The sequence below is a fragment of the Octopus bimaculoides genome, chromosome 22 (assembly GCF_046866305.1).
Source record: "Octopus bimaculoides isolate indiv1 chromosome 22, ASM4686630v1, whole genome shotgun sequence".
Lineage (NCBI taxonomy): Eukaryota > Metazoa > Mollusca > Cephalopoda > Octopoda > Octopodidae > Octopus > Octopus bimaculoides.
Window position 1 is genome coordinate 26033468 of NC_142949.1, and position 22055 is coordinate 26055522.

Genomic DNA, 22055 nt, shown 5'->3' on the forward strand with positions numbered 1-22055 from the left:
ACAAGGCCCGAAATTTGAGAGGAGGAGGGATAGTTGATTACATCAACCCCAGTGTTTCACTGATACTTAATTCGTTGATCCCAAAAGGATGAAAGGCAAAGTCAACTTCGGCAGAATTTGAACTCAGATCATCAAGGCAGACGAAATACCACCAAGCATTTCGCCTGGCGTGCTAACGATTCTGCCAGCTCACCACCTTTATAATAGTAATAATAATAAAAATATTTACTGTCACATAAGATGATACAATAATGCTGGAGGGAAACACCTTAGTAGTGGAACCTGTCTAAATTGGTGTGTTGACGTTTTATGGCTGGATACCTTCCAGAATGTTCACCAGAAAAATAATGGACAAGTTGTGTACCAGAGGAAGTGTGAAACAATAGAAATTTAAATGTGAAAAAGATCTATACAGTTAATCCTACCAAGGATTAAAGACTTGTGATAGTGCTTAATCCATAATAGTGATCAGATGATTGATTGTGGATTGGATTTGGCAGAGAAAATGTAGCACTTAAATGGATTTTTAAATACTCCAACAATAGCAGCACTAAATAATTGTAGCAAGGTTTTCATTGATCAAGGTTCAATAATTCCCATTGTGAAAGAATTTAATAAATTATTGATGTATTAAAGAATATTACTATCAAATTTACAACTGTTTACAGTTCCAGAAAGTTCATTAACTTTTAGGAAATCTCACAAAAACTATGAAATCTTACTTAAAGGTATAATATAACAATTGATATTGTTGACCTCAGTACTTCAATAGTACTTTATTTTATTGTCTCAGGACAAAAAGTAAAATCCATGTCTGGGATTTGAACTCAGAATTGAAAAGGTGTTTGCAACAGCCAGAGTACCAACAGTTCAGCACATGTAATATAATTATTAATATTTATACCAGACTGACATATCAAATTTCGAACCTGTTGAAGGTATGCGAGATACCGAAATATTGTTCAGCAAATTTAATTATGGAACTCTTCTTTATTTACATATTCCCTCCAGAGGACTCATAGCAGTCCTATATTAACTATAAAAAAAAAAATGAAGTAGACTGACAAATCAAATTTCGAACCTGTTGAAGGTACGCGAGATACCGAAATATTGTTCAGCAAATTTAATTCTGGAACTCTTCTTTATTTACATATTCCCTCCAGAGGACTCATAGCAGTCCTATATTAACTATAAAAAAAAAATGAAGTAGACTGACAAATCAAATTTCGAACCTGTTGAAGGTACGCGAGATACCGAAATATTGTTCAGCAAATTTAATTATGGAACTCTTCTTCTTTATTTACATATTCCCTCCAGAGGAGTCATAGCAGTCCTATATTAACTATAATATTTATATCATTATAAATAATTATTTATATCATTTATAGATGTTTACGATCTAGTTTGGATTCTTTGCCATTAAATTTGAATTCTTTGCAATCAAATTTGAATTTTTCAAAGGGACTTTGTAAGATAAGCTAAAACGCAGGAAACGGTCAACAGGCTTGCGCTGAAGTGTTGCAAACAGTAGAAAGTAGGAGTCTTCATCCTCGAAAGAATATTCCATGACCACAAATCAATTCGAAGCTAGTTTCTTGAAATTGGTGCTCAATCCTTGAAAACAAAGCCATAAGGGAATACATGTCTATCTTATCTAACTCGTCCAGTAGAGCCCACCGTTACTCAAACTTCAATCTAATCCTAAGCTTAGGACAACAAACTTGAGTTGGATAAACTCAAATAATAAGCTCTTTATAACCGTTTTATGAAGTCACTTTTGTTAAAAAAAATTGTTCAATTTGCATCTCCCCAAAGCGAAGGGACTGGTTCTTTTAAGGTCACTCTTGGGTAAAGTTCGAATAGAAAGCTCGAATAGCATAGTTCCTGAATGAAAACTCTGCAGCTATCAAGAACTTATGAGCATTACTTTTGCTTTGAAAAATTGCACAATGAAATGCCGGATGATTTAGATGACCTTGTTAACTATTTTGAAGATACATATATAGGACTCCCATTTCACCGCAGACGAGATCCTCATTTCAAGCCAGAGCTATGGAATCTATATGATCATATTGAAAGAAATCTCCCAAAAACCAATAAAGGATGGCATCAGGCATTCCAAACTTCACTTGTATATAACCACCTGACTATTTACAAATTCGAATGTCTAGAACAAGGTCATATAGAAAAAAATTATTAGGCTCAATGCTGGACAAGACACTGTAAAGCATTTGTAGTATGAGCATATTCTGCCATTAAAAAAAATAGCTTCAGAATATCATACGGGAGTTGACAAACTAGAATATTTGTGAGCAATTTAGTTGAATTAAATTCCAAAAGTAAGAGTTAAAGAATATAATTTAGCATTTTTAATTCTTTTTGTATTTCTTATCTTTACAGGTTTTTAAATTGAAATACTTTGTTTTCATCTCCAAAATAACCTTTACCCAAGTTCGATTAGATGCCAGGCACTGAATCATGTCATGGCAACAGCCACCCTTTAAAGTATAAGATATTAACAAATATCTCAGTAAAACTATTAAGTCTTAATTATTGCTATTTTTTCAGGATATAACATCATTTTGGTGATCCTTCCTCTCAAATATGTTCCCACCCCATAATGTTGATTAAATGTTCAACATTTTCATGAAATTTTTTCAGAGATACATTTTTCAATCTGGAGATTATAATTATGTTAACCCATCTCATATGAGATCACTTAAAAATTACAAATTTCGTAATTATATGTCAATATTTACACATATCTAACCTTTTTGCTATATCTACTAGGTATATTTCTCTGATATTCAAATAAGGTTTGCTAATTTTTCACCCAATATCTCACTTATTTCTATTTAAAATGTTATTTTGATCATTCCCACATGTTTCTAAGGCTGTTTTATGCTAGAAATCGAAGTTTCATAAAAAAATTCCAGTTAATAGAATTATGGGAGGTAATGGGTTAATATTTTTTTTTTAAATTACTTTCATTGGAATTTATAACAGTAAAATCTATTAAATTAATTTTACTTTCAAAGTCAAAAGATTTCACTCTTGATTAGTGCCACTTCTTGGAATCATTGGCATCAGAGTTATTTTTAATTCTTTGACTAGATACTAACACAATTCAGATACAATTAGCAGTATTAATAGAAAATTTAATTTTGGTGTAATTTAGATGTAGAACAATTCTATAAAAAACCATCATAAAGAAATCAAGATCACATGTCATCTAGCAGAACCTACAGACATACACAAAAAATATACACATGGTGCCTTGACTAACCAGAAATAGCAGTGAAATATTTTTTGTAATAATACAGCCTAGCAAACCACAAAGGACTTATAGTACCAGATACACAACTGGTAGAGCACAAGAAAGACGCATATGATTATAGCTAGAAGAATTTGATCACAGCTCTGATCCATTACAGCTGACCTGGAGTTAAAACTCACAAGAAACTGGATAGGGAAGAGCAAATAACATGAATAAAATGCCACACTTCACTCATTAAAATAAAGTCTTACATGTTTAAGTGAATAGCATGGTCCTTAACCAGACATAAGTCTAAGACAAATCTGTGAATGGTATTAGTTGTTTGACAATTTCTGCAGCCTAAATACATCAAACAGGGACTCATCACACAATTTAACTATTATATATTAACAGAATCTGATATTCATGAAATTTAGGTTTTTAATACAACATACTTTGATAGTTTAAATACAGGCCAAAGAGTGAAAAGAAAAATGATTTTGTGTTCTATTAATTTATTATTAGGTAATGTCCCAGGTAAAATGAGAGATAACAGGGCAAATAAGACCACAAAAAAGGGAAAATCAATATAATACTGTGAAAGAGAAGGAAGTAATATTGATGGTTTGAAAAGATGTTCATTCATAAAAGGAAATAAAATTTGTCAATGAAAAAACAATTAACATAGGATTTATAGAGCATGCTTCCTACAGTTCTATATTTGAGAGATGAGGAATTACATTTAACGGATATTTGTCCTCAACTTGTTTGTTGTTAACACATTTTGGCTGATATACACTCCAGCCTTCATCAGGCGTCTTGGGGAAATTTCAAACCTGTTCTCATTCCTTAGGTATTTTTGATATTAGTATTCAGGTCACTATCTAGAATCGAAATCAGAATCTTGGGGTTAGTAGACCGCGCTCTTAACCACTATGCCATATGCCCACGGGCAATTATGGAGTGAATTTTAGGGCTTATAAATCTAATACTTCCCTATCTTTCCTTTAGGGCTTAAAAATTTAATACTTCCCAATCTTTCATTAATACCAGTTCCCATATGCTGCTCATGACTGCACAGTCTACTTAGGAGGTTATGTCCTAGCATATGTGGTGCTTTTAATTTTTGTATCTTCCAGTGGTGTTCTCTGGCTATTATTTTAACTTCATCCCACAAGAGGTGGCCTCCATCTTTCCATACATGATCACCTATACTTGATTTATCAATATCTCATGTCACAGCTTTGTGATGTTCCTCTACCCTTATTTTGAGAGGGCAGCAGGTTTCGCCTTTGTATAATCTACCACAGCTGCATGGGATGGAGTACAAGCAGTCTTTGGTCATATTCACTTCTATTGGTGGTTTTACTCAAAGGTGAAGGGTCAGAGAATGAAGACTGAAGTTTGTCACCCATCCGTGAAAGCAGTAATTAATATAAGTAGAAGACATCAAGAAAGCTCTGAAGAAGCAGTACTAAACAAAGATCTCAACTTTGTGACAACCATCAAGCACATTCCATACTTGGACATGATAGCCCCTATTGAAGAAGTAGCCACAAAGATACCAAAAGCTCAGGGAGATGAACTAATGTGGAAAGTGAGACAGGTACTAGAAAAAGTGAAACTTCCCACACCAAACATCACTAAGAAAAGTTCACTACCAAAACACTACAGAGTGACAATTCCATCATAATACTTCCAGCAGACAAGGGAAATGCTACAGTGGTGATAAACAAGTCTGAATACTCAGAAAAACTGGTAAGTCTCATAAGTGATGGTAGCTACAGCAAAGTAAAGAAAGACCCAACTCTGAAAAGAGAGAGGAAGTTGTCACAGATCTTGAGCAAGAACAAGGATCACTTTATACCAATGAAGTACAGACAACTGATTCAACACTTTAGTAAACTACCACACATGTATCGTCTCCCTAAGATTCACAAGGATGGTATTCCATTAAGACCTATAGTGAGCTGTAGAGGTTCAGCAGGTCATCCACTGAGCTGCTTCCTTCTGGATATAATCAGTCCATTAACAGGAAAATCAAAATTGTACGTGAAGAATTCCATCCACTTTACAGAAATGATCAAGGATACCACCATTGAATCCAACCAGATGGTGAGTCTAGATGTGATAAGTCTGTTCATCAAAGTCCCAACTGATGAAGCACTATCAGTGATTCAAGAAAAACTAGTGACAGACACCTGCCTAAAAGAACGTACTAGTATACCAATAGGAAACTTGATGGAAATGTAGACCTGCTGTGTAGAAACTACCTACTTCAGAATGGTCACTGATATATATCAACAAGAGGGTTTAGCTATGGGTACACCATTATCACTGATAATAGCCAATATATACACGGAATACTCTGAGAATTTGGCTTTAGGATCAACACCCTAAAACAGTGGAAACAGTCAGGTGAAATCAAAACTAGGTTCAACACACCTTGCTAAATCAGCTCAGAGAGTATGATCATCCTGTACTAAAGGTGTGAAAATGGAATACATTGATATGTGAATAAAATTGCCAGCAAAACCACAGAGGTAAATATCTATCTACACATTCCATTCAAAAGATATTAGAAACCTTAAGATGGTAAACTTATGTTGGAATGATGCAATGAGAATGGCTCCTGAGAACTCCTACTGGAGTCCTCTGCCTGTCTCATTGCATCGACTAACACAAAACACCTAACACTAAATCTCTCTCTTGGCTATAGAACAGAGCAAAAACAAAGTCTGAAACTAACAGTAATTGCTTTCTGTAAGAATTCTTTCATATGTCCAGTCTTTAGAATCGTAAAACACTGGCTGGATTAAAGTGTTGTAAACTAAGAAGCGCATAACTGCCTCATGCATCACCCAACACAAAAGTACCTGATCTTTCATGATCAGAACTGAGAGCAAAAACGAAATCTTGAACTAACATACCAGCCATTTTGTATAAGAACCCTTTCATATGTCCAATTTGTGGAACTGTCTGAAAATCATTAGCTGGTTTAAAGTCTTGTAAGAGAAAGACAAAAGAAAAAATGCTAGACCATCTTACATCAAAACTAAGAATATCCATTATTTTTATGTATAAATATGTGTGGGAGACATATGTATAAATATGTGCGCTTCAAAAAATGCTCTCAAAAGAATAAAATGGAATCAAAATATATGCAGCAGCTTTGTTCCCTGGTAAATGGTACTTCATTAGTACTTAAGTATCCTTCACCACTGATTACTGACTCAAGAGCCACAGAAGAAAAATATGTAATTATATGTAGTGGATAAAGGCATTGGCTAATGCAGTGCAGTCACTTAGGTTCTGAGTTCATTCCCAGGGAAAGAATTAAGGTGAATTCATAACAGAGAGTGAAAAATATCCACCAAAGCAAAAAAATGTCAAATGTAGATATTGGAATGAAAAACAGTTTGTTTGGTCAAATAGTTAGGTTTGAAATTCTGATCCAACAACTGAGATTGACGACACACTCGAAGGAAGCTGGAGCACAATAACCAAGACGAAGTGGAAGCAACAATGACTCTAAGGACGCCATTTTGAGCAATGTAAATAGTGTTCATAATATTGATATTATTAGAAAACCGAGAAGATCAAATGCAAGTTCTCAGACTGACCAAGTTCTACTACTCAAGTGAACAGATCAACCTGGTGTAGTGATGCCTGGTTCCAGTCGCCATTTGGGGATTTTCATCCACGCATGCGCAGGGATTAGAGCCTTCCAGAAGCCCCTTATGTGCATGCGCAGTCATCAGCATCAGCTAGGCTTGACCACCATTCTCACTCTCTTCGCCTCTGCTTCCGACCGAGACACACGCATCTTGACCAGCTCCATGTAGCTGGAATTCTGAAGACACATGACGTTGGCTCACCTGTGAAGAATGCCTTCGCAATTGTGATTAAACTGACTGCTGCTTCCACACCAAGGCGACCAGACTACTGATAGTCCCAAGATGTAACGCTTGTACACATGGAAAATAAATATTTGTTTGGATATTCTTGTTCTGCTAATTTCCTTCCATGTTTATGTAAGGAATTGTGTGGCACTCATTCAGTGTCAACCTCACTTCCTACACTAGTAAGGATAGGAAATGCCTAACCATTTAACCCATTACCTACCAGTGATCTCATATGATATCACTTGAAATTTACAAATTCCGTAATGAACTGTCAATATTTACACATATCTAACCTTTTTGCTATATCTACTAGGTATATTTCTCTGATATTCAAATGAGGTTTGCTAATTTTTCACCCAATATCTCGCTTATTTCTATTTAAAATGTTATTTTGATCATTCCAGTGTGTTTCTAAGGCTGTTTTATGCTAGAAATCAAAGTTTCATAAAAAAAATTCCAGTTAATGGAATTATGGGAGGTAATGGGTTAAGCTAAATTGACAACCTCAACTGATTTGAAAGTGACAAAGATTTCACTAGAAACATAAAAACTGCATTAAACCGACAAGATCAGATGCAAATTCTCTGATCAAACTCCAATTCTTAACTGAATTTAATGAGTGGTTTAACACAATGACCCCTAAAAGTGTAGCAATGATTGGAAACTGAACCACACTAGATAACACAAACCAGTATCATGCGATTGGTCTATTAAGTAACTTAACAGGATTCAATTTTGTAGAATTTTCCCCCTTGCTCCCTATAATGAGGTTTTTGGTGGTAATCACAATGCCCACTTGATTTAACAGATAGCAGATAGACAGGAAATATAGCACAATTATTTTCCTGTTGTGGTAGGCCAGCCATAGATTGCTAACTTGTATGACAACTTGTCATACATTCCAAGCAGTATGTCTCTTTATGGGTAATATTAATATTTAAACAAGACAAGGGAAACATTACATGCTCTAATAAAATCCGATATTTGTTTGTGAATGAAATTGGTTACCCCGTTGACACAATGTATGAAATTCATTTCTATTCACCAGCAACAACAAAGTGCCACCATGACAACTACACTCTTGACAAAAGTATAAAATATTACAAAATAAATAAGGCCTAACCTAAAAAAAAAAATTAAGGATTAACTACCACAGACTTGAGGGAATTACAGAATATCTGGAATTGCAGAATAAAATTAGTCATTCAACCAATCAAGTACATATGCCATAAGTGTTGTATTTCTAGTAAGAAATTTCCATTTTATGACCCATCTATTTCCAGTTTTGTCATATGTATCTATATGAAAGGAGTCGCAACAGGAACATTCATCTCCAGCCCTGGCTTGCTCTACTACTTCAGATATCATCTGAAGAGCAAGACAGGGCTAGAGAAAAGATGCCTGTCACAAAGTGTATATGGGAAAAAAGGGAAGGATGTGGAAAGAAAGTTGGGGGTGAATGACCCTGCTTAATTTCAACCATAGTAAAGTAGTACCGTGTAGCTGGTGGACTTCACGGCCAAGGTCTAAAATTTTAAAATTATATTGTTTAATTATATTTGAATATTTTTAAAGCTATTTATGAACCCATGAACACTGTTTGTGATATCCTGTATAGTCCTCTCTATGTTCGATAAATATTATATGAATATATCTCTAGCAGCAAGTGGAATGAATGGTAATCCATATACTTTAAAACATCAAGTAAACAAGCTATTGTATTTGCAATTGTTTACAGTTCCAGAAACTTCAACATGTTGACAGAGCCTACGAAATTCATTTTCATTTACCAGCAATAACAGCTACCATAACTACCACCACACTCTTGACAAAAGTAGAAATTATTACCAAATAAATATCTAAGGAATGAAAAGGAATAACTGTTCCAGGTACACAAAACATGAAGGTGGGGCTTAGAAAGGCAATTGAGGCAATGGCTAGAATAATTTTCATCATAGATCTCATCAAAAAACAGAAATAGACTTGACAGGGGAAGACACTTCAAATTGTCCAGATTACAACACTTCGTCAGATACAATTAACTGCTGCTACCAGCTGGCAAGATGGTGCCGTCTAGTCACAGACTTGAGGGAATTATGGAATGAAATTAGTCATTCAACCATTCAAGTACATATGCCAAAGCTGTATTTCTTGCAAGATAATTTTGTTTCATTAAATATTGATTCTATAAACCCATATTTCATGTCGAGATTTGAGTCTAGTAAAAGACAACAGTAAAATTATGTTAGATACTTATGTGACAAAATTAATGTGAGAATCCATTATGAGGAAATTGGCACCTGATGCAGGAACCTGTTCATGGCTATCTATGGTCAAAGAAATGCTTCCTTAAACATTACTGTAGAGACTGATATCACAAGCAAGGACTTATAGGAAGAAACAGTGAACCAACTACAAGAATAGATTTGGCATTGAATGCTGTTAATGTGGACTTGGTAGAATGGTAATATTACTGAGAGTTGGATTTGGCAGAGAAAATGTGGCACTTAAATGGAGGTGGCACAACTGGACATTGGAATCTGAGAAAGCTTTTTGGCAACTACTGTGTGGAACTGCTATGCTCTGCACATACAATATGTTGAGGGACTGACACATCCAAGGGCCGATCCAGATCATGGTGGGCAGATCATGTTTTGAGCTCATCCCCTGCACCACCAGCACAGGGATGAGGCAAGGCACAAACTAGACCCCTCCTCAGTATAGAGTCAGTCAGATGGCACTGCCTCTGCCACTTCAGTGTGTGTGTGTGTGTGCCCCAGTCTCGCTTGGGGCTTGCTGAATATACTTGAAGTGGACAGTGCATCCGTTCATGCATGTTGCTTTGATGGATGCACTGAAAGACTGCTCATGTCAAAAACTGGGAAAGGTATAGTAAATGTAGTGTAACATGGCCAAATGCCTCAACATCTTAGTGACACATGTATGAAGCGAGATTCCCACTTTTCCTATCTACTGTCTAGCAGTATGGCCCCTAGCCTTGCCAGCTTCCATCAAGACATCCAACCCATGCCTTCATGAAAAATGGATATTAAATAATGAGGAATCAATAATTCCCATTGTGGAATCGTTAATATTCTTTAAAACATCAATAATTTTAAAAAGTAACTTTTACAAAACCTAATAAACTATAAAATAGTTCTTGAAAAGTACAGGGAACAGTAGATATTGTCATCCTCAGTATTTGAGTGGTACTTTGTCACTGGAAGAGCAAAATTAATATCAGTGGGATTTGAACTCAGAATTTTGAGGGTGGTACAACTGCATTTTGGTGACCCTCCCACTGTTCTCAAATTTGTTTTGCAATTACGGTTAAAAATGCTTTATTTTTAATAAAACTTTGCTAAGATACATTATTCAATCTGTAGACTATATCAAAGACAATTCTGCAAGTCAGAGTGGAAGGTGGACGAAAGCAAAGCAGGACAAGAAGAAGATGGGCTTGTAACAAGAATTGGACAATCCTCAATTTTGCTGACTCAGAGTATCAGAAAACCAAGACAAGTGGCAAAATCTGGTTCTAACATCATGACCAAATACTTCTATGATCAAACAATCAAGAAATAAGACAGGATAGATAATGTTAATATTTTAAATTTTCTTTTTTGGAGTTTGTTATAAACCCTAACCAATTAAATTTACAAACCTTTTTGCAAGAAAAACTAAAATTCTATTCTGAACAAAGTTAAGAAAAAAAAAATTTCAGTTTTACATCCACCTAAAAATTTCCACAGCTTTTCCAGTTTTGATTTTTCTTTGAAGTTTTTTCAAATTTGAAACAATGATATAACTCTGCAAAAAAATTAAAATTCATTGTTTTACCATTTTTTTTTTTGTAACTTTGCCACTACATAAATATAATGCAAAACAAATTCAAATTATGTAAAACTGGCTCTGGTACTTACATTGTGTGAAAAGCAGGTGTTTGGCAATTGTAATCCAGAATGAAAGTAGAACCAACAGAATAGTTTTAATGGGTTATAAAAGTCACTGAACATTGGAGTGGCCTGTGAGCAGGAGGTCTTGATTCTCATAATAGTGTCAAATAAGCTCAAGTTACATTCTATTTCTTGCTTTTGCTCTTTTATTGATGCTGCAAGCAAGACTATTCTCAAGACTACATCAGTGCCTACAGGTCGTCATTGTTTAACATCCACTTTCCATGCTAGCATGGGTTGGACGATTTGACTGAGGAGTGGTGGACCAGGTGGCTACACCGGGTTCCAATCTGATTTGGCAGAGTTTCTACAGCTGGATGCCCTTCCTAACGCCAACCACTCCAAGAGTGTAGTGGGTGCTTTTACGTGCCACCAGCACGAAGGCCAGTCAGGTGGTATTGGCAACGGCCACACTCGAAATGGTGTATTTTACGTGCCACCTGCACAGGAGCCAGTCCAGCGGTACTGGCAACGATCTCGCTCAAATGTCTTTTCACGTGCCAGGAAGGCGACGTTGGTAGCCTACAGGTGTTATTAAAAATTGTAATGGAAAACAATTCCTTGAATGTTGAGAAATTAATTCAAAAATATTCCCATCTTTAGGAATTTCATTTATCATAAATGGTAATTACTAGTCAAAAAGTATTCAATAATGCTGTTACTGCTTCCACTAAAGTTTTAAATGTATATAGCACTGAAAATGTGAATTTTTTAAAACCAATTTAAAAACCCCAGAAGGGCTAAATTTTGTCATACCTAAATCTCTTGCTAAGGGGGGTGGGGCAAGCGCTTTGACAGTGAGCTTGTAGCAAAATCAGGTTTCTATTTTTAGTTTCGTTAGTGTTGCATTTCTGTTGAAACTTGCATTCTTTTCAAAATTTAATCTGAATTCACTTCATTAATGTCTGACATGTTACTGAAGTTCTAAAGACTTTTGTAATGAAAGAATTATTGCAGTGAAGTTCATGTGAATCAACTTTGGTATGCTGGGAGACAAGAATGGTTCAGTCTTTCAAAATTCATTGAGTATTTCATCTTGTCGTTTGCCAACATTTTTATCATCCTTACTTTGAAGCTTATCAAATTTAATCTGGTTTGTTTAAAACAAGGCAATCTATTTTATCACAGTATTAAATATTACTTTTCCAGCCATGTGTCATCAAGTACAGGAAACATTTGAAAAATCAGAGAAAAGGGATTCATATTGTATTCATGAATTTAAACAGCTTGTATGTACTTACCTGACTGATTAAACAGTCAGGAAACTTCAAGGAACAGAAATCTCAAGGTTTCAACGTACAAATGCATAATGCCAATGAATGACAGATATATTTGTAGTGTACAGAGAAATAGAAAGCTTTGAGGGGAGAGCAGAAAAAGTTGATGTAGTCTGTCATGTTTAAAGTCCCACCCGATTAGAAAAAAAAAAATTCAATTTGCAAGAGTCTGGCCACATTTTTAATTTCTTCATCAGCAAAACTGAATAAGGCTCTCTAGTTGCCTTGTTTATAGGAATTAAGCCTAGAAATCCAAGGGATTCAATTTTTTATCACTCAAAAACCAAACTAAAATTCAGTGTTTCCAAATGGAAATTTTTATAAATTCAGTCATTTGTAACTTTTTACTGTTTTAAAAATCTTCCTTTAAAACTCAATTTAATTAAGGAAAAATTTTTCAACTTCATTTCTCCATTACTTTATCTGCCCTCAATATACTCCCATCTTTCCATTGGGTTTCATTTCAAGGGTTTTCTGTATGTATTACACAATGGCAGGTCATAGCAATTTGTAGTTCTGCAATTCTGAGTTTATATGTATTATGGTTTAAAGCACATGTCCAATAGTGTTTGGCCTTCAGCTGGAGTTTTCTTGCAGTGCTTCTGGGACTTCATTATTTGAGAAGTTATTCTTAGAACAGTAAGAATAAAACTTGCAATGCATGGAGTGAACTATCTACAGCAATTTCCACAAAAACAAGTCTCTGCTCATTGTTATTGTCATTTCTTTGTTGGTAGGATTATGGATAAGGCACACCAATTCACTGCAAAGAACAAAGACAATAGTAAGTATGAAAGTAAACAGCTGGATTACTTCGTACAGGAATTTATTTTCTGTGTGAATGCTATAAAATTAAATTGTATATATTTCGTGTGCGTGTGCGTGTGTGTGTAGATACAATTAATATGGGTATTTTTCAGAGTGACAGATTTGATTTTATATCCTTATGCACTATATGTTATAAAGAACATGCTGTTGGCATCCTTTTGTCTCGGGAGACAAAAGTGTTATGTGTATGAGAAGTGGTGGGGTGGTGTTAACCAGGTTCCTATTATGAAGCCAGTCGAGTGTGTGGAGAGGCCAATGAGAGGAATTGGGTTTTAAAAGAAAAAACAATTTAACTTTAAAAAGTTAATGGAATAGTAAAAATAGATAAAATTATTAGGTTACAAACGAAATTTGCTTAGTGAGGGGTGAAACTATTAACACCAATAAAACAGAAAATTAATGAAATGCAATTTAAGTTATTATTTTAGGCTATCCTATAGTGTTGAAAATTATGTATTTCATAAAAACCCCAAATTTCTTCGAATGTATTTTTTTTGAAAATGATATATTTGTAATCGGGATGTTTCAGACATTTGTAACAAAGTTTAAAACTACTTAAGGTTTTCATTATTAAATGTAAATTACATTAATTTGCTGTAAAAAATACCTTGAAAAAAAAATTGTCAAAAAGTCAGTTCTATGCAAATGCCATAAATAGATATTTTGTTAGAAAATTTTTTGGAGAAAAAGGAAAAGGTGACAAAACTCAGCCAACTAACAGGGTTTATATTATCGTTTACAAACAAATCTGAATTATTTTTCTTTTTTGTGATAAATATTTAAAAAGTTATAGAAGAGGAAGGAACAAAAAACTGAAGTTATCTATTTTCGCTGAATTGTAATTTCTGCTGTTGAAAGGATGCAAAACCTGGAGATATTCCAACTTTTGACGCAGTCGATAATTTCCGACACTACTGTATAGGGTTACCACCATTTTAATTCTTTTTTTAATTTGTTTCAATCATTTGACTGGCTTTGATATTTAATATTAAATACTTTAAAAGAAAAAATTAAATTAAAATAAATCTTATGTCGTGTGTGTGGAAGAGGAGGAAAATATACAGACATTTTTTTGCTTTTTGTTAAAGAATTAGCATTTAAAACAATGACCTGGAACATAACCAGAAATAGTCAACTGGTAGCCCTAAACTATATGAAGCCGTTGTACGTATAAGAGAGAAACGATTTTTTAAAAATCTTTTATTTGTTCCAGTCATTAGACCGCGGCCATGATGGGGCACCGCATTCATTTATAAAACCCAATATAACAGTTTGAATATATATATATATATATATATATATATATATACACACAGCTTCAAAGAAGAATGCCTTTCCGCCCAAATAGAAATACAATCATTCAAAAAGAAATTAAAAAAGAGAAAAAAAAAAAAAGTAACAAACCTCAGTCATTCAGAGAGCCTGCACACCCGCACAGACAAGCAAACCGAAATGGATATATCTGATAGAAGGGAAGTAAGTCCCATTTATACAGTAAATCAGCGGAAGTCCGGTTTCGCGTGAACCGGAAGTCGAAATGTTATTTCGTTCATTTAAAGATAAAATGGCGGACGAAGCCGATCCGGTTGTCCACGAGGTGAGTTTAATTAACGTTTCATAGCAATTTATTGACTGACACAATGCAAGATCTGATCTGTGAGTTGACAGTATCAGCCGCCAGTGAGCGGTTTGCGCCTTATTTTGTTTGTTATAATTTGTTGTTTTGAATTGAAACCTCGCCGGTCGATGTCTCGCGCTTTGGACATTTCAGTTCGATTAAGTCCTTGTAGTAAGGTAAATTAATTACCTTCCAGTAATTGAAAGATGGCATTCCATTTCCCAATTATATGATCTCCACAACAACATTATTTTAATCGAGACTAATTTATTGACAAACAGTTGAGGTCCGAACTAATCTATGATATTTACTTTTATCTCTTTCCATTTCTGTATCCAAATAACATCGGGTCGTCGTTGTTTACTAATCTCTTGTGCCGATGAAACATGTACCAGTCGTATACTGAGGTGGATTTTAATGAATGCGCCGTTCTTTTTCTGGTTTCTAGTCTTATAACAATATAAGGCACGATTATGTCGCTGATTTTAGGTTGGTTGTTTTATAATAATGTAAAAAAGAAAACCATTTGTGTGTTGGTGATGTTTAAAATACGAGAACCAGGGATTTAAGATTCTACTACATGCAGTTTGGTAACTTAATATTCTGATTTCATATCCTACCAAAATCATTGCCTTTCGTTGATAGGACTAGATGTTGGGTAAACGTGGTGGTAAACCGTCGAATGTGCCCTTTGTGTTTGTGATTATTTACCAGCACACATTCATCTGACAAATCATTTTATTAATAAGTTAAACACATGTTTTGTTAACGCGGCTCTTTTGGTATTTTAATTTCTCCGATGGAGTCCTGATCGAAAACAGAAAATTATTGTTCTTTGAAAATTTCAAGAAAAAATTTTTCTGATGTAAACATTGTCATATTTCGTCATATCGTGATGGTAGCTTCAGCATAAATTGAGATATAGAGAATGATTTTCATTGGTACCAAACATTAATACATAATCTATATATATATATATATTCCCACCGCTCTCTCTCTCTCTCTAAATATATATATATATATATATATATATATATATATATATATATATATGACACACGCACACAATTTTAAATGTGTAGATTTATCGTAATCAAGTCTGCAATTTAAGAAAACCCGTCCCTTTTTTTCTAATCATCAAATATTTATGTATGTATGTGATGTCTGTTTTACCTAAATTGTCTATAAAAGTGTCCTTGTTAGTCGGTGAGTGAAAGGACAAATATAATTTGTTTTTCTCTGCCATTTTTCGATTCTTTTTGACTCTGTCTTTGGAGCCAAGTTAATCCTACAAATATCCGGACAAGATTCACAAAAATAAACTAACTATATGGCAACACCTCAAAATTCCCAGTCTCCTCTTTCTCACACACGCACTGCTTAATGTTCTGAACTCAAATTCTGTTGCAGATATTAAACCCTCCCTCCTCCTCCTCCCCCTTTTGTCCTTTTGGAATCAATAAAATACTGGGGTTGATACAAATGGCCCATTTACTCCTCCAAAATGTGTGACGAGTCTCTGCTTACATTAGAAATAATTTTTATTTATCCATTTCAATTCCTTGTTTTCATCATCAACATTGTCTTCATCCAATGATGCTGGGCAACAGAATTTGACTCACAGTGCAGGCATAACTGTGTGGTTAAGAAGTTTGCTTCACAACTAGGTGACTTTGAGTTCAATTCCAATGTTGACATCCTGGGCAAGTGCTTTTATTAACCTTAAGTTGACCAATACGTTGAGTGAAATTTAGTTGATGTAAGCTGTACACAATTCCCTAATATTCAATATCTGTGTGAGGGGAGTAGTATGTAATTCTTTCAGCCATGTGAGTGTATTTATACTTATATCCATAGTGATACAAGAAAACAACATCCATCACAATACTAACAAAAACCATTCTCCACGGAAACCAACAAAGGAGTTTCTGTGCAATCATGACCTGCTAGAAATAGAAGCCAAATTTCTCTCAAATCAGAGTGCTGTCTTAAAAAAGGGCAGTGGGGACATTGACTATTGTAGCCAAGAGTACACTTTTCCTGGAAAAAAATATGGTAAGATGGTCAAGGGCTTGTTTAATTATTCAGTTTGAGTTAAGGGGGGTGTGTGTGTTGGGGTAGGGAGGGTATCATCAGAAGTAAGGAAGACTTAGCTTGAAATTTGGAAACAAAAATGGTCTTTTTGTCATTTTATGTACTATTTATATCTTTCTTCTTTGTCTTTTTCCCCAGGTAGATGTCTATTTATCTAAAAGTTTGGCTGAAAACCTTTATCTTCTCCAGGTAAAGTTGCAAATTCATTTTCTCTGTATTTTGAAAGTTGTAAAAGCAATTTATATTCATTATTTACATTCAATGGATATTTGTCCTCATCTTGTTTGTTGTTAACACGTTTGCTAACAACAAACAAGATGAGGACAAATATCCGTCGAATGTAAATAATGTACATAATTCCTCATCTCTTAAATATAGAACAGCAATTTATATTGTTATAAATGAAGTTCATATTTGAATATCTATAATGATAAACACGGAAGTTTGTCTGTTCGCCTGTCTAGGACCCTTGTATTTCAGTCTACATTCGCTGTACGTAGACATATTATACCTTTTTGGAATTGGGATGATCCTGGGATTGAAAATCTGCCCTTCAGTTAGTTCTTGAACATCCAGCATTGGGAACAGGTCTGGATGAGGATTTATTATCTGCTAACAGTTGAAAATATAAAGTTTTAAAAGAACTTCAAAAATTTGTGAACTTACAAACCTTTCATTTAAACTGAATTTAAAGTAATAGCATATTGGTAGGATACCAATAAATGCTGTATTATTGCTCCCTTTAGTTTTGGGCCACAGGCCCAATTAGCCCTCCACAGGAGCTAGCATAAAAGTCCACTTGGAGTGCAGCTTTTAATTTGATGTTTGGCGTTGTTTCGTATAATAACAAAAAGTACAGAATATGCAAACTTTGGCAACATTTTGTTTTCCCCATTTAGCTACATTTTTTATACACAAACTGTGATGGAGCAGAAAGACCTACAGACTGCCCCTTATGTCCTTCTGACATGCACCTCTCATTATTAACCCTTTTGCTGCCATATTTTTGTTAACATGCTGTTATATAAATAGATAAAGGATAAATGAAATGAAGCCGTTTGGTTCCACCTCTGAGTGACTTCATCGAACCTACTTAATACAACTTTTTTTTAAAGCATTATTTGTAACAGTTTTAAACATTATTTGTAACCATTATCTTTCATCTTTCCAAAGATGTCTGTGTTAAATTTCTTTAAAAGTTCAATATAGCTTACCCATTCTGATATTGTGCTGGTGTCCATTTTCTTGACCCACCACTCAGCCCTCCTCATAATCTTTTATTCTTGAAAGATACTCTGGGTCTGCCCCCACACACTGAAGGTACTCGGGCAATCTCCTAAATTCTGTTGTATTTGCTTTTATTGCTCTATCCCACGAGTTTATCTCCTTATGAAGTTTTTCATTTTGTTGTACAGTATATTTTTTCTTACAGGACAAGGATGGGGAAGTTTGGGGCTTCTGTGTGCTTGTGCTTGTCTTTGTGTCAGGTGGTGCATGGAGAGGGTTGGTGTCTGTAGAGGGAGGTTGGGGCAGTGTGGGATGGGGTCATTTACAAAGTGTGCTTTTTTTCCTTCTCTTACTTTTTTTTTTTCTCGCTGTTTCCCATCTGTTCTTTTCCTCTTTCATCTCTTCCTCGGCACCAGTGCTGATTTTCGTCAGTGGTGAAGTCATGATTTCTTTCCTGCTCTTGGGTTTCTCTTTAGTCTTCATGGGTGACGGAGGACAGTCCGCTCTAATGTGGGCTTTCAGGCCACATTTATAGCATCGTGGGATCCTGCCTTCTACTCTGACTTTTGAGTGTCACCTCTTCAACCGTGATAGTCTCAACCATGTTTTCAAGGTCTTCCGAGGCCGCCTGGATTATCATATCTAGGCTCTGCCCTTGCCAGTTCTTATGGGGCATTCTGGTGGCCTGGAGTTTGCACATCCATGTATTATTATCAAATGAACATGTCAATATTCATCATTGAAAGAGATATGTGGAGGGATGTGTGTGGCTTTGTGGTTACAATGTTGGGTTTGCAGTCATAATATAGGTTTGATACTTTGAGTAAGCACATCACTTCATGTTATTTCAGTCTACTTGGCTGTAATGAGTACCAGCTGACTGCTGGTGTAGCCCCCACCCCCTCTATCTCTCCTGCTGTTACATCCTTGGTGTTCCACAGGGTTGTGGGTGCGATAATGGTCTAGAGGATGTCTCTATCTGCTTCCATCTTCATTGGCATCTAAAATAATTAGTGAAACTATGGTATAAGGTCATATTTACCTGTGAATGACAACTAAGCATGTGTGTGTGTGTGTGTATATATAGACGTGTGTTTATCAAATAACCATTTCATATGTTTGTTCACTAAATTCTTTTCATGAAACCAACATTTTTATTTTATGTTTTTTTTTTTTTTTCGTTATCCAGTATCTTGTTCGACCTTCTCATTTGACCTACGAAGACATCACACCTCTAAGTGTGAAGGTGAAACCAACTCAGAAAGAGGTAAGTTATCACAATCTTCTCGTCTGGCACTTATGATAGACAAGCATCATCATTTAACATGCCTTTTTTCATGCTGGTATGAGTTAGATGGTTCAACAGGAACTGACTAGGCAGAAGGCTGCACCAAGTTCCAATACCTGCTCTGGTATGGTTTCTATGTCTGGATGCCCTTCCTAACAAAAACCACTTCACAAATGTTCCTTGAAATATAGACCAAATGGTCCTTAGTTGAACTTTTATTCCACCTATTTTGTCCCAATTTATCTGACTGACAAAACAAAAAAAAAGCTAAATCCATTTATTCTTGTTGTTACAATGGTTAGCAGATGATCGAGAATCCAGTGTTTTTTGAGGTTGATAAAACCAAATATCATTCTATTCTTTGCTTACATTGAAAAATAGATATAAAACAATCAAATAATTTCATTCTGCATCAAAGTAGTCATCATCATCATCATCATCATTTAATGTCTGCCTTCCATGCTGGCATGGGTTGGACAGTTTGACAGGGGCTAGCCAGGCAGAAGACTGCACCAGACTTCTGTGTCTGTTTTGGAACAGATTTTATGGCTTACAGAATGGACTGAGTGCTTTTTATGTGGTACCAGCACATTTAAGGTCAGTTTTGGCATGGTTTTTACAGCTGGATGCCCTTCCAAATGCCAACCACTTCACAGTGTGGACCGGATGCTTTTTATGTGGCACCAGCACTGGCAGGGTCACCAGGTGGCTTGCAAGATGAGGAGTCTTTCAGAGGGGAGGGGGAATTAGAGGAGGTGATCTTGTGTCAGATGATGAAAGGTTAGAGTGTGACAGAAGCAGAAACAGATGTCTTGCTGTGGAGGAGGTACATGGTTACCTGACTAGAGAAAGAGTGATCAAGAATGAGGACAAAAAACAGGTTCTGCTGTAAAGGAGATACATGGTTGCCCAGCCAGAGGGATGAGAAAGAGAGGAAAGAGAGAGAGAGTGGGAGACCACAAGTGTGCAAGAGAGAGCAGGAGAGAGATGGTGGCAAAGTGCCAGGGCCTACTCACAAGGAACGGGGATTAGAATATAAATGTAATGGTAAAGGAAGAGAGAGATAGATGGTGGCTAGTGCCAGGGCATAGCAAAAATTCACATTCGACCTGGCTGTGTGATTAGGAAGTTTACTTAGTAAATATTTAGTTTCACCGGTCTGATTTCCACTCATTTACTTATTATTTTTATTAAAATTTTCATTACAACTTGCAACCTTTTCAGTAGTCATTCATTCTGTCTGTTATAATCATAAGCAAATGTGTGGAAATCAGACTAGTGTGTTAAATTAATAAGGCACTAAAAGAGAATGACTCTCCCCGGACACGATAAAATATGCTTCGACACACGAATTCACATAAAGAATCTTGCAAACTACATACAAAAACGAAACAGTCTATTACAAACTACATCACACTCTTCTTATTGATTATTATTATCAGGGGTTTTCAAACTGTGGTCCTCGGACCATAGGGGGTCCGTGGACAGCAAATACTTTTTATGGGCAATTTGATTTTATATATGTTTTTTAATCGAAATCTTTTAATTGACAATAAACGTATTTGTTAAATAAATAAATGTAAAAATATATGTTATTTTAAGCAAATATTTATGTATAAATTTCATAAGCGTTTATAAGGGGGTCCCTAAGGTAAAGCCTGAAATATAAAGGGGTCCGCAAGTCAAAAAGTTTGAAAACCCCTGATTATTATCATTATTATTATTATTATTAGTAAGGGTGTTGGCTTGGCAGAATTGTGAGAGCATCAGGAAAAATGTCTTACGGCATTCATTCTGGCTTCTTACATTCTGAGTTCAAATCACACAAAGGTCAATTTTGCCCCCTTCTGGGGTCAATGAAGTATAATACTGCTCAAAGTACTGCGATCAATATAATTGCCTTTAGTTTTACTCCAAAATGTCTGACCTTGTTCCTATTTTAGATATTATTTTTCTCATTTTGTTAATTTAAAAAATTTTATTTTTGTATGGCTTTCAGATTGAAATTCAACTTCCTGTTAATACAAAGAGCAACAATTATGCATTTAGTAAAGGTGAACAGATGGCTCTCATGGTTGATGGTCGATATAAACCTTCTGATCAGAACTTCTTCGACAGGTAAATAGTTTTTGATTGTATTAATGCTTCATTAACCCATTTAGTGTCTGTATTTCTAATAAAATACACACCGATGGTGAAAATAATCAAAAATTTGTTCAGGATTTAGTCGGATATCTCTGTCCATGACTTAGAAAACATTCTTTGCCTAAAATTATTTGTAGAAAGTTTAACCCTTTTGATCCTAACTTACCTGAGACCACCCTAGGTTCTCTGAATTGAACTTTCTGTTTAAAATATTCTACGTTAAAACCTTTCTTCCCAACTATATGGTTCCAGGTTCAGTCCCACTATATGGCATTTTGAACAAGTGTCTTCTTCTATAACCTTGGGTCAACCAAAGCCTTGTGTGTGGATTTGGTAGACAGAAACTGAAAGAAGCCTGTTGTATATATGTATATACCTGTATGTGTGTGTGTGTGTGAGTCTTTGTATGTGTTTGTCCCCCGTCACTGCTTGACAACCGGTGTTGGTGTGTTTACATCCCC

The 22055-nt window shown here is 35.3% G+C and overlaps 2 protein-coding genes across 8 annotated transcripts in view; one reads left to right on the forward strand and one right to left on the reverse strand.

The window, feature by feature from the left end:
• Nucleotides 1-14766, reverse strand: part of LOC106869879 (N-glycosylase/DNA lyase) — a 93272-nt gene extending 78506 nt beyond the window's left edge. For all 3 annotated transcript variants that reach the window (XM_052975792.2, XM_052975791.2, XM_052975790.2), the window contains exons 1-2: nt 14627-14766; nt 11085-13157 (exon numbers count right to left, since the gene is read on the reverse strand). The gene's annotated coding sequence lies outside the window, so the exon portion shown is untranslated. The remainder of the gene's footprint in view (nt 1-11084; nt 13158-14626) is intronic.
• The window catches only part of LOC106874179 (DNA-directed RNA polymerase III subunit RPC5), a 32397-nt gene continuing 25037 nt past the window's right edge, over nt 14696-22055 (forward strand). The window contains exons 1-4 of one of the 5 annotated variants that reach the window (XM_014921836.3): nt 14696-14819; nt 17073-17123; nt 19351-19428; nt 21449-21567. In XM_014921836.3, the coding sequence (XP_014777322.2) occupies nt 14760-14819; nt 17073-17123; nt 19351-19428; nt 21449-21567 (308 nt within the window). In that variant the 5' untranslated portion in view covers nt 14696-14759. Of the gene's footprint in view, nt 14820-14839; nt 15127-17072; nt 17124-19350; nt 19429-21448; nt 21568-22055 lie in introns of those variants that run through there. The other 4 variants (XM_052975777.2, XM_052975778.2, XM_089339873.1 and 1 more) reach the window with 4 other exon arrangements.